Genomic DNA, 13,899 nt, shown 5'->3' on the forward strand with positions numbered 1-13,899 from the left:
TTATCTGAACCAGCACTGTGAACTTTCATTCTGGCTTTAATCTCAAAACTGTTGTTTCTCAGACTGTTATGATCTTTTAGTAGCCTACTATCCCACCCAATCCACTCCTTTTATGTTGTGTGCACGATAGACGTGCTTGAACACATTGGGTGATAGAAGCATGTTAATTCAAGTCAAGATTCCGATCCCTGAAAACAGATCAAATTATTACACCAGATTATACACAACGTAATGGAAGGAAATGTTTTATTTAACGACGCACTGAACACATTTTATTTACGGTTATATGTCGTCGAACTTATGGTTAAGGACCACACAGATATTGAGAGAGGGAACTCGCTGTCGCCATTTCATGGGCTACCATTTTCGATTAGCAGCAATGGATCTTTTATATGCACCATTTCATAGAGAGGATAGCATACACCATGGCCTTTGATGTACTAGTCATGGTGCACTGGCTGGAGCGAGAAATAGCCCAATGGGCCCACTGACGGGGATCGATCCCAAACCGACCGCGCATCAAGCGAGCGCTTTACCACTGGGCTACGTCTCGCCTCATAAAGTAATGGTTATAATATTATTGTCTAATATCACAATTAATTTTACAAGTATACACAAACGTACGCACACGCATAGTACCTAAATAGATAGATAAATAGATACAAAAATAGGTAAATTGATAGGTAGATGGATGGATGGATGAATGAATGAATGAATGAATGAATGAATGAATGAATGAATGAATGAATGAATGGATGGATGGATGGATGGATGGATGGATGGATGGATGGATGGATAAATCTACCTTAAATATGCAATCTCTGTTTTTCTAATATATTTCACCAATGAAATACACAAACAGAAACCATGTGCAGTTTTAATAAAGCTAAAAAAAAATGTATTATTATGAACAAGTATTTATTTATACATGTACGTTTAAAAAGCAAAATCAACAGATGGCTTCTCACAATTGGATTTAAATCGCAGTTACTTCCCTTGAATCCTGTACCACTCCTGCGATCTAAACACCACGTGACCAAACATCGATACAGTCAGCTGTGTTGTATGGTTTTGGTGACTGACGGATAACAGCGAGACCGCCAACGCGAGGGCAGTTCCCAAGTTCTTCGGGTGACGTGCACATTAAACGGGTGGATACCACGGACCGACCACTGAATGACAACTGTGGCAGGGTGTCCAGCGAAAGCCAGCGGATGTCAGTTTAGAACAGTGGACATATTAAAAGTAAATAAACAATCGTAGAGTCTATCCACGATGCCGTGGGGATGCGAATTACCTGTTTCTATTCTAATTTGGATTTACTGTGTCTTTCTGCTTCACTGCAATGCGGCGTTCAAACAACGAACTATCTACTGGAACGCAACTAACCCAATGTAAGTATAATGAACTTGTTTTAACTATATTAGTATTATATATATATCCGATATTGCTGTATAGGTTACATAAGTATACGATATCAAGGTATCTTTCCGAATCCTAGTACTTCAGATGGGAAATACCTATTGGTCTCCTTATAAAAACAAAATAAATAAAATATAAAAATTTAATTCAATTTCAATCTCTTTCTTTTCAGTCTTTAAATCTCAATCGCCTAAAATACTTGTTTTATTTTTATTTTATTTTACTTTTTATTATTTGTTATATATATATATATTTTTTTTTTTTTTTTTTTTTTTTTTTAAATATATATTAAACCCCAAGAGTTAGATAATTGATGAATCTTTTATATCTATCTCTCATATAGTTCCGGTATTTTCCCTCAAATAATAAAGTTTAAATTCATTAGTGTATGTACCAGACATAACTGGGTGAGGATATACAACGCAGTACCCCTATAATTGTACCCTAGGTATGACATGGCGCGATGATACATGGGCGTACATAGGCGAACCCCCCTGAAATCGCTTTTTTTATAATTTAATATATCTGACATTGATATCTGACATTATTATATTTACTCAACATAGAAATATATGCCCAATATCTCTGCAATCTATTTTGGAACCCCCCTTTTCAAAATCCTATGTATTGGAACCCCCTTTTCAAAATCCTATGTACGCCCATGTGATAGCATACAAACTGTATGTGTAGCTGTATCATTAATAGGAAGTCGCATCAAGTATATTTACGAAGACAAATAATTTAAATAAAAGGTAATTATGTAAAATCAGAATAAATAGATTACGTTTTGACCAGAGCTGTAGAAACAATATTTGAAGCGGAGGGTGGGGACGCTATAGTGTATGGAGGGCACAAACATTTTTAAAATGTATATATATAAATGGTATGTTGAATGGAAGGGGAGGGGGGCTCAAACCCCACCAGCTCCCCATCCCCCAGCTCTCCACCCCGATTCCTACGACCATGTGTGACATATTTAGAAACATGTATATCTAAAATTAGGTGTGACATTTTTTTTAAAAACCCACCAAAAAGTCAGCATTAAATAAGGCAAACCATTAAAATTCAGGAATGGGGTGGGGTTTTTTAGTCATTATTATAATTTATTAGTCATAATATATATTCATTTGACGCGTGAATATAGTCAAAATGGTTACCCCCAAGAATGAAAATGAAGTTTAATCATATTAGTTGTGTAATTTCTATTTGATATTAACTAGAACATAATGAACTGCGTGGTTGTGTATACAAACATTAGTTAAGCACATTAATGCCTGTGAATGAAAAGGAATTAGTGGTAACCATAGTAACATATTGGGGAATCCTACTAATACTTTGATTCTCTATTGGTATTTTACAATCAACGTACCTTTTGTTGTAAAAGTCGATCATCGGTTTGTTCGCAAGGTAAAATTCGTTATCAATGGGAATTCAGTCACAAACTATGTCAAGTCTAATAACACGCAAAGCTGTAATCGCAGTAATTAAAAGCAGACCTAATAAACTTAAAGAAAACTGAGAACATGAAATTAGTTAATTAACTGTCGGTCAGTTTAAAATCGATATAATGCGACGCAATGAACTGTGTATATGTGGGGTTAGGGGTGGGGGGTGGGATAAATGGAATATAAAATGGAATAAAACACTCCTCGTATTACATGCGCGTATACGGGGGACGGGGGGAGTCGGCTGGAAACCTCTCCCTGCTCCAAACGGATTTTCTATTTAAAAAATCAGTGTATTTTCCGGGTAGCACAACCCGACCTCCTAAAAACATCGCTTGCCATATAGTCTACGCAGGCGCGGATTTAGTGGGGGACCCAAGAGCCCCGTCCCCCCCCCCCCCCCTTTTTGGGGTCAAGTTTTTTTTTTTTTTAACTATAGCATACACTAGAGTGGAATTACACAAAAATGCACTTATTTCCCAAGAGTCTTTAAATTATATTTTGTTTATGAAAATCGTCTTAATGGGACATTCCTGAGTTTGCTACAATTTTTAAGATGGTATCGACCAACAGAGACTTTTTAATGATTGTAATTACATAACAAATATATGTTTCTTCATAAAATGTTACTGACTATATATTAAACATGTTTCTGACTGCTTTAATATATTACTGAAACAACTGTTTCGATATTTCTTCCCATTTACCGGCAGCCGCAGTCAACGGAAAACCAGCCTAATATGGGAAGGAGAGATGACCACTTTAACTTTAAAAAAAAGAAGAGACCAGAGTTTATGAAATTTTGAAGATAACAAAAACAGTATGACAATACCAAAAACATACGTTAATATAGCTATTTTGTTACTCAGATGCGAGGAAATCGCGTTTCAGGCCACTTAAATTTCCCCCCTATTTAAAAAATCCTGGATCCGCGCCTGCTACGCACCCCTGTACAATTTCCAGTAGACGCGCCTTTATTAATATTAAACGTAGATCGAATACATCTGTCGTTTTATATAATAATTAATACGTACACGTATATCTTCAATATACGGTGCTCATATTATAGGCGAAGAAAATATCCAGTGGATGTTTTTAACTTCCCATATACCATGTGTAAACACGTTTCTTTGATTAGTACATAATTAGAGCTTGGTGTCTATTGTTTTTAACTGACACTGAAGCAGATGATAAACGCGGAAATGTGGCTGTGGCCCGAGGGCTGGAGACATTTGCAATCCATTTCGTACACGAGTGTCGGCCGCAAGCCGTGATCCATGCCGGACCGGTGGTTTCAAGCGTGCCGAATAATATCGAGTAATGAGCAACGGACGGCACGCGCTAGTCTGTCTTGTCTTGTCTTCGTTACCGAGATCTCGTCGCGGAATAATCACACACGTAGATATAACTAATAATATCACATGAAATACATCCTTACATTTAGAGATACTCTTCTGTATGAATTATATATACACACACCCATACCAAATAAATAAATAAATAAATAAATAAAAGAAAGATGGGGAAAAAACCCACAATTTATGATCGATGTATTTTAAAATTGCAATTCTTGGTCAGTTTATAGTACTGATATTAAGAGGTGTTTTCGTACCAGTATATATATGTAATATATATTATTAATATTGTAATAATAAAGATAAGATAAGAAAGATCATTTATGAAACACAAAAAAACCCACCTTAGGTAGCATATTTTTTTATGGTGAGTATACGTTTATATGACAACGATTGTGAATAAAATGTTGTTGGGTTGTTGTTTTTTTACATCTTTAGTGGCGTAGCAAGGTGCCAATAAGTGGGGTGGGGACACACACACACACACACACAAATACACATAAACAATCGCTGTAGCTACTGGGTCAGTAAAACTGCTCTCTTGCCCCCTCCCCCCTCCCCTCCGCTTCTTACGCTAGTATGCTATTATGATTTTTTTGATTTTTTTTAAAGATACAGGAAGTTGTATAGTATTATGAGACCATGGTGAAACTATTTTAATAGACATTGTAATTATTTAAAACATTTTTTTACAAGAACGCAGTATAATTTTGAGGTATTGGTTTGGGGCGAAGCATGTTTCCTCTGACCCTATCTTCTTAATATTTAACGAGGGTTTGGCCAAAAGGACATTGACCAGGGGGGTAGTAGGTAACTGGGTTCGCACCCCAGTACTGGCTGCCATCCAAGAGTAAGTTTTAACAACTCAATGGGGAGGTGTGTGGCTCTAAATATTAACTACTAATCCCTGTCCTGGACAAATGGCTTGGATAACTGACATGTGTGCCCAGGACAGCGTGCTTGAACATAAATTGGATATAAGCATAAAAATTAAATGAAATGAAAAGTACATTCTGCCCATGGGGATAGAGGCTAGAGCACTCACCTGGAGTACAGATAGCCATAGGATCGATCCCATTCGGTGGATAGATAATCAATATTGTGATTTTTTAAACAGATACTACAGTTAACCACAGGCAACATCAAAGTAAAAACAAAAACAACCCAAAAAACACAACACTTACTAGTCATTGTATAATTAGGGCTTTATGCTTTATGAGCAATATATACATATCAATATGTGCTATCCTGTTTGTTTACACAGTTCACCTTTATATTGTTTACTTTTAATGCATTGGGTCTGTATATAATGTTGTATGACATAAAACTAAGTTAACTTTGACCTAACTAAAAGGTACTGTATTTAAAATAAATCATGCATTGGTGTGGGGGGGGGGGGGGGGGGTATAAGGAAACCTAGCATTCAACAGGACGTTTACATGCAATAATCACTGGCCTGTTTGTTATATTGAAATTGATAGCTATGCAGATGAAGAATTTACACATAATCTGTTGACAAGGCTCTGTGAATTATGTATATTCATGAATAGCTGAAAATTACTGGTTTTTCATAGCAAATTAGTTATATGATTTAAAATAATAATAATAATTGGTTAAAAAGAAAAAAAAACTAATTAGTGTGCCTGATTGCTATATCAATTATCACTTAATCCTGACATCAGAATTTATATTTTAAAAAAGTTAGTTAGTATGTTTGCTTTAAAACATCATAATCTGTGCAAATATCTATTGTTTTGTAAGTCACATTATGTATTATTACATACATTATTATTACATACATTAAACAAATATATTACATTAAAGTACATGTATATCAAAAAGCTGTAATATTTATTCATTTAAAATATTACACCTTTCTAATTTAAGAAAAAAAATCCCTTAAGAATTCTTATGTCTCACAAATATATTACAGTTGTTTCAGCAAATAACTTGTGGTTATCACCATTATAGATTGATGTATTTATATATGGTTTATTGTTTCAGTATACACCCATACATTTCGTGTGTAAAATTATACCCCAGGTTGCAGTATTATCAGTTTGAGTTTGGTTATTATGACAAACAGTTTCTATGATACATCGTTGCCCAACCTAGCATATTAGCTTCCCAAACCCTGTGATCAATGACACACTGACTGGCCTGGAGTTGATGAAACTGGTAAACAGTTTATGTTCAACGGCCCAGTATTATTTTCTTCTTGTGCTGTAGTAGTTTTCTTAGTACATCAACCATTCAAAATTGCCCTGTGTGGGGATAAATAATCGCTTTGAATACATAGTGAATGCTGAATAATATTACAAATAATAACAAACTACATTTTTAAAAACAAGCACATAAATAAATAAATAAATAAATAAATAAATAAATAAATAAATAAATAAAAATAAATAAAGAAATTAGTGAAGAAAGAAATGAAATGAAATAATCAATAAAAACAGAAAACAAAACCCAAACAACAAAACAAAATAAAATAATAAAAGTTGACAAAATAAAATAAGAATTTAAATGAAGATCGATTTTTCAACTAACTTCAAAATAGGTTATATAGTAAACTGTGTTATATAAAAAAAGGTTTGTTTTTATTTACATTCTGTCGTTTCTATTTTATAACACACCAAAATAATTTATAAAAGCAAAATATATGTCTGGAATTTTTTTTTTATTACATAACTAATTTAATATTTCATCAACTACATAATTTTTTATTTATTTATTTATTTTATTTATTTTTTATTTATTTATTTATTTATTTATTTATTATTTATTTATTTATTTATTTATTTATTTATTTATTTATTTATTTATTTATTTATTTATTTATTTATTTATTTATTTATTTATTTATTTACTTATTTATTTATTTACTTACTTATTTACTTATTTACTTATTTACTTATTATTTATTTATTTATTTTATTTATTTATTTATTTATTTATTTATTTATTTATTTACTTACTTACTTACTTACTTACTTACTTACTTTACTTACTTACTTTTACTTACTACTTACTACTTACTTTACTTACTTACTACTTACTTTACTTACTTACTTACTTACTTACTTACTTACTTACTTACTTACTTACTTACTTACTTACTTACTTACTTACTTACTTACTTACTTACTTACTTACTTACTTACTTACTTACTTACTTACTTACTTACTTACTTACTTACTTACTTACTTACTTACTTACTTACTTACTTACTTATTTATTTATTTATATTTATTTATTTATTTTTATTTTGTTTTTATGGGCTTGTAAAGTTATTTATTACATTCAAATATGTGAGTGGGAAGTTTTTTGTATATTAATTAAAAGTACATCAGCCTCATTTCTTTGTGGAGAAGTGGAAGTCATTAGAGAAAAATAACAAAGATCCATAACATAAAATGCAGACGGTTCAATTTATAGTCTATTTTTGATCCTCTTTGGAACTCTTTTTTTTTCCTCTGTCTATATGGCTCTCCATTTCCTTTCATCCCTCATGTGACCAATACCATTTGGTCTGGTCACATCATAGGATAATGTTTTTGATGTAAAATCATAATTGGACTTATAATGAGATGTCTGGTGAACAATGGTAGATAGCAGCAGACTGGTCAGCAGGGGACTCAGTAGGTGTAGTGATAACTGTAATCCATGTTGCAGTCATTTTATCTCATCACAGACACCAAATGGCAGAATTTTTATTTTTATTTTTATTAAAACAGAGTTAAAAAGGAAAGAAAAGAAACAGTTGTGAGTGTTAATACAAATCGGGGTTCCGGCCAGTAAATGTTTGGTCTGGGCTAGTGGAAGTTATCAACTGTATTGTTATAATATATAGGGCACTAGTCAAAGCTTCTCTGGGGGCTAGGGACTTTGTAAAAAAATTGTCGAACACTGCAAATATATTAAAAATCATATATACCGGTATGTTTTTCATGTGATTAAATATTAATTTGGTAAGTAGACTGTCAAAATGGCCTGAAATGTTTACGAGACATTGATAATTTTAACAGACACAAAAAACCTTGATAGGATTCAAATTGAATAATTTAGATAAAATAAGCAAAAATAAATTAATATATAGTGGTTAAGTATATTAATTTCTTCATGTCCTGTCACAGGATATGAACCCAGTACCTACCAGCCTTAAGTCGGGTGGCTTAACCACTACACCACCCAGCCCAGTGCCAAGGCCGGTGATGAGATATGAACCCAGTACCCACCAGCCTTAAGTCGGATGGCTTAACCACTACACCACCCAGCCCGATACCAAGGCCGGTGATGAGATATGAACCCAGTACCTACCAGCCTTAAGTCGGGTGGCTTAACCACTACACCACCCAGCCCGGTGCCAAGGCCTGTGATGGGATATGAACCCAGTACCTACCAGCCTTAAGTCGGGTGGCTTAACCACTATACCACTGAGGCCGGTAGTTGCTTGTGAAACTGACTATTAGAAATCATATTGTGCACCGTGAGCAGCATTTACTTCCTGCCTCCTGTCAAGTGTAAGCGTTGTGGTAGTTGGTGAAATCTGGGGCGGGACATAGCCCAGTGGTAAAATGTTCGCTTGATGCACGGTCGGTCTAGGATCGATCCCCATCGGTGGACCCATTGGGCTATTTCTCATTCCAGCCAGTGCTCCACAACTGGTGTAACAAAGGCCGTGGTATGTACTATCCTGTCTGTGGAATGGTGCATATAAAAGATCCCTTGCTGCTAATCAAAACGAGTAGCTCATGAAGTGGCAACAGTGGGTTTCCTCTCAATATCTGTGTGGTCCTTAACTATATGTCTGACGGCATATAACCTTAAATAAAATGTGTTGAGTGCATCGTTAAATAAAACATTTCCTTCCTTTCTTGTTGAAATCTGGACAATGTGACTAATTGTTGTCAAGGGGCAGGATTTAGCTCAGTCGGTTGAGTGCTCGCTTGAGGTGCTTGCATAGCAGGAACATACCACCTCGGTGCATCCATTCAACTGATTAGTTTTTTCTCATTCCAACCAGTGCACCACAACTGGTCAAAGGCTGTGGTATGTGCTTTCCTGCAGTAGAAACAAAAATGTGACAAGTTTCCTCTGATGACTACATGTCAGAATTTATCAAATGTTTGACTTCCAATAGCCGGTGATTAATTAATCAATGTGCTCTAGTGGTGTTGTTAAACAAAACAAACTTTTGGTATCCATCCCACTATCAAATAGTCATTCTGTGGACCTATACTATAGAATAATAAGTTTATATTCTCATATTCACGATTGATTACACATAATATTAAATATTAATCATTACCAATTACCTAACCAACCATAAACTTAACTTGATGACGCTAGCGCAGGTTTTTAAAAAAACAATTACCAAGAAAATTATTTTTAAAAAACCCAACAATTTTGGTCAAATGTGGTGATCATATAAAAATATTTTCCAAAAAGAAATGTTATTGTTGATTTTTTTCCTACTAAATAATGGGAAACAAGCCACTTTTTTGTTTGTCCTTTTATTAAATTTCATTCTGTAAAAAAACAAGAAAACAAACAAACAGACACCAAGGCTCCTTGATTTTCTGCTACATTTAATTATTATTAAGAATTTTTCCATGACCATTTTGTCAGTTCTTGCTATAATCCTGTAGTCACCTCTGGTCATCTTTTGGTCAAAGTAGCCTCTGTAGTGCAACTAATCCCCTCATATTGCCATCACGGTGGGTGTTGGATTGAGAGGAGGTGATAACAGCCTCTAGTATTGATCTGAAGGACGTGGGCTGCCCCTCTGAATGTCTTGTTGGGATAAGTGTACTGATAACCACCACTCGGAACAAGTAGTCATCATACACATGCTTGTAGTAAAGAGATTATACTGGATGCTAATTGTAACCGGCTTCGATACATAGGGCAATGGTTTGACTATTGTTTTGAAAGAAAGAAAGAAATGTTTTATTTAACAACGCACTCATCACATTTTATTTATGGTTATATGGCGTCGGACATATGGTTAAGGACCACACAGATATTAAGAGAGGAAACCCGCTGTCTCCACTTCATTGTCTACTCGTTTAGATTAGCAGCAAGGGATCTTTTATATGCACCATCCCACAGACAGGGTAGTACATACCATGGCCATTGATATACTAGTCGTGGTGCACTGGCTAGAACGAGAAATAGCCCAATGGGCCCAGCGATGGGTATCGATCCCAGACCGACCGCGCATCGAGCGAGCGCTGTACCACTGGGCTACGTCCCGCCCACCTATTGTTTTGAAAGCTGGTTCGTAATGGGTTCTTGTTTCAGTACTAGCATTGGGAGGGGGAGGGGGAGAGATCGAGACAGGGAAGACTGAGAGAAAGGCCATCAGATATAAGACTGGTAGGTACATGGTTCGCAACCCGGTATTGGCTCCCACCCAGAGCGAGGTTTAACAACTCCATGGGTAGGTGTAAGACCACTACACCCTCTTCTCTCTCATTAATCACCAACAACTAACAACTAACCCACTGTCCTGGACAGACAGCTCAGATAGCTGAGGTGTGTGCCCAGGACAGTGTGCATGAACCTTAACTGGATATAAGCATGAAAATAAGTTGAAATGAAATGATCCATAGGACAGTGGTTAGACTATTGCTTTGATAGCTGGTAGGTACTGGGTTCATCTTCCAGTACTGGTCACATTTTGTTGACAGACAGGCAGGCAGGCAGACAGACAGACAGACAGACAGAGAATGTGTGTGTGTGTGTGTGTGTGTGTGTGTGCAGGAAAGGGACAGAGAGAGGAAAATGGAGGTAGAGACAGACAAACAGCAAAGACCTTGATGGTGCACTGGCTAAGACATCAGCCTTAGGACTGGTAGGTGTTAGTTTGATACTGGGATATCAACCTATGTAGAGAAGGTTACATGTATTTGTAGTCTGGTGTTAATTTTTGTACATCAGTATACATGTGTCCTTTGACCAGTGTGTTAAGTACATTATATAACATGGTTCTTCTAATAACCCATTATAACATAAGAATCTCAAATAAATGGTTTCAGAATTCATCAGTTCTCACCACCATTGCAATGTCTATTGTCACCACTTTCAAACCAGTCTTTTATAAAAACTAGCATCATTCCAGGACTAAAATGTTGCTGGTTGGAAAAGCCAAGAACATTCTATAATTATTATTCCAGGTAAAAGCTTCTTAATGTGCAGCTGTATTGACTTAAAACATAATAAATTCTATACTGATGATATGAAGCAATCACATTATATGAGCTGTTGACTGTTCCTTACAGCTTACATTAGAAGTATGGCTAAGTGTTAACCTGTAGCTTCTTCTCAGGATATAGTAAGTCTTTGCTTCCATCATATATTGATCAGACTTAATGCTTTCATTTTTGTCAATGGTACAGAGCTTTATGCACTGAAAGCCCACTCTGCATGCACTTCCTTAATTATCTATTAAAAGTGCGTTCACATTTTCTAGGAGCACTGAAATGTCACAAAGTTCATCACAAACAAATCTCGTATAATAAGTATAGTAGAGAATTGGTTACATTATCATTATATTGATAACTGCTTATACCGGGTAATCGATGTGAACCAAATGACCAACATTTGATTACATAACCAGGGAGATGTTTAAGACTGTAATTTTATATCAATACAATTAAGTTATAAATAATTATTATGAATGAAGAATTGTAGTTTAAATATATACATGAATAGTATTTGAGTATGGTACATTATTCTTATACCGGCCTCGGTGGCATCGTGGTTAGGCCATCGGTCTACAGGCTGGTAGGTACTGGGTTCAGATCCCAGTCGAGGCATGGGATTTTTAATCCAGATACCGACTCCAAACCCTGAGTGAGTGCTCCGCAAGGTTCAATGGGTAGGTGTAAACCACTTGTACTGACCAGTGATCCATAACTGGTTCAACAAAGGCCATGGTTTGTGCTATCCTGCCTGTGGGAAGCACAAATAAAAGATCCCTTGCTGCTAATCAGAAGAGTAGCCCATGTAGTGGTGACAGCGGGTTTCCTCTCAAAATCTGTGTGGTCCTTAACCATATGTCTGATGCCATATAACAGTAAATAAAATGTGTTGAATGCGTCATTAAATAAAACATTTTTTTAATTCTTTTTTTTTATTCTTTGGTGTCATGTGTTTTTCTTATGTAGGTAATTCTGTATTTATTTCATGATATAAATGATGAACAGTTTATGTAACAAGGAATTAAAAACATGTAACATTGTCATTTATTAACCGGTGCTTTATAGTACCAACATTCAAGACTGCTTATATTTATTTTTATATTTTATTTTGAACCACTGTTATCTTGAACTATTTGGTCTATGGACTGGGTCTTGTTTAGTTGGTGGAGTGTTGAAATGAGGTGCTTAAATCATAGGATCAAACCTTCTTGGTGGGCCCATTCTGTGATTGTTTTTTGTTTTCATCTCAACAGGTGCCGCACAACTAGTATATTAAAGGCCATGGTATGTGCAGTCATATCTGTGGGAAAGTGCAACTAGTATATTAAAGGCCATGGTATGTGCAGTCATATCTGTGGGAAAGTGCAACTAGTATATTAAAGGCCATGGTATGTGCAGTCATATCTGTGGGAAAGTGCAACTAGTATATTAAAGGCCATGGTATGTGCAGTCATATCTGGGAAAGTGCAACTAGTATATTAAAGGCCATGGTATGTGCAGTCATATCTGTGGGAAAGTGCAACTAGTATATTAAAGGCCATGGTATGTGCAGTCATATCTGTGGGAAAGTGCAACTAGTATATTAAAGGCCATGTGGTATGTGTAGTCATATCTGTGGGAAAGTGCAACTAGTATATTAAAGGCCATGGTATGTGCAGTCATATCTGTGGGAAAGTGCAACTAGTATATTAAAGGCCATGGTATGTGTAGTCATATCTGTGGGAAAGTGCAACTAGTATATTAAAGGCCATGTGGTATGTGTAGTCATATCTGTGGGAAAGTGCAACTAGTATATTAAAGGCCATGGTATGTGCAGTCATATCTGTGGGAAAGTGCAACTAGTATATTAAAGGCCATGTGGTATGTGTAGTCATATCTGTGGGAAAGTGCAACTAGTATATTAAAGGCCATGGTATGTGCAGTCATATCTGTGGGAAAGTGCAACTAGTATATTAAAGGCCATGGTATGTGCAGTCATATCTGTGGGAAAGTGCAACTAGTATATTAAAGGCCATGGTATGTGCAGTCATATCTGTGGGAAAGTGCAACTAGTATATTAAAGGCCATGGTATGTGCATGGTGGGAAAGTGCAACTAGTATATTAAAGGCCATGGTATGTGCAGTCATATCTGTGGGAAAGTGCAACTAGTATATTAAAGGCCATGGTATGTGCAGTCATATCTGTGGGAAAGTGCATATAAAAGACCCCTTTTTTCCTGCTAATGAAAAAATGTAACAGGTTTCCTCTAAGATTATATGCAAAATTATGTAATGTTCAACATCCAATAGCTGATGATTAATAAAGCAATGTGCTCTAGTAGTGTCGTTAAACAAAACTTTAACTTTATTTGTTTGATCTCTTCAACATGCTCTTTTCTGAACATTGCAAAACCTACTTGAAAGTTTTTTAAATTAGCTCAAACTCAACTTTATATATTGAGCCAACTTTACAATTTCAGTGTTCAAAT

At 35.4% G+C, this 13,899-nt stretch overlaps 1 protein-coding gene across 1 annotated transcript in view; it reads left to right on the forward strand.

Moving 5' to 3' along the window:
- Nucleotides 1-1,097: 1,097 nt before the first annotated feature.
- LOC121382033 (ephrin-B2-like) overlaps nt 1,098-13,899 on the forward strand; it is a 352,171-nt gene continuing 339,369 nt past the window's right edge. Inside the window, exon 1 of the mRNA XM_041511501.1 lies at nt 1,098-1,394. Coding sequence (XP_041367435.1) covers nt 1,276-1,394 — 119 coding nt within the window. The 5' untranslated portion in view covers nt 1,098-1,275. The remainder of the gene's footprint in view (nt 1,395-13,899) is intronic.

Source organism: Gigantopelta aegis, chromosome 9, assembly GCF_016097555.1.
Source record: "Gigantopelta aegis isolate Gae_Host chromosome 9, Gae_host_genome, whole genome shotgun sequence".
NCBI classification, from domain to species: domain Eukaryota; kingdom Metazoa; phylum Mollusca; class Gastropoda; order Neomphalida; family Peltospiridae; genus Gigantopelta; species Gigantopelta aegis.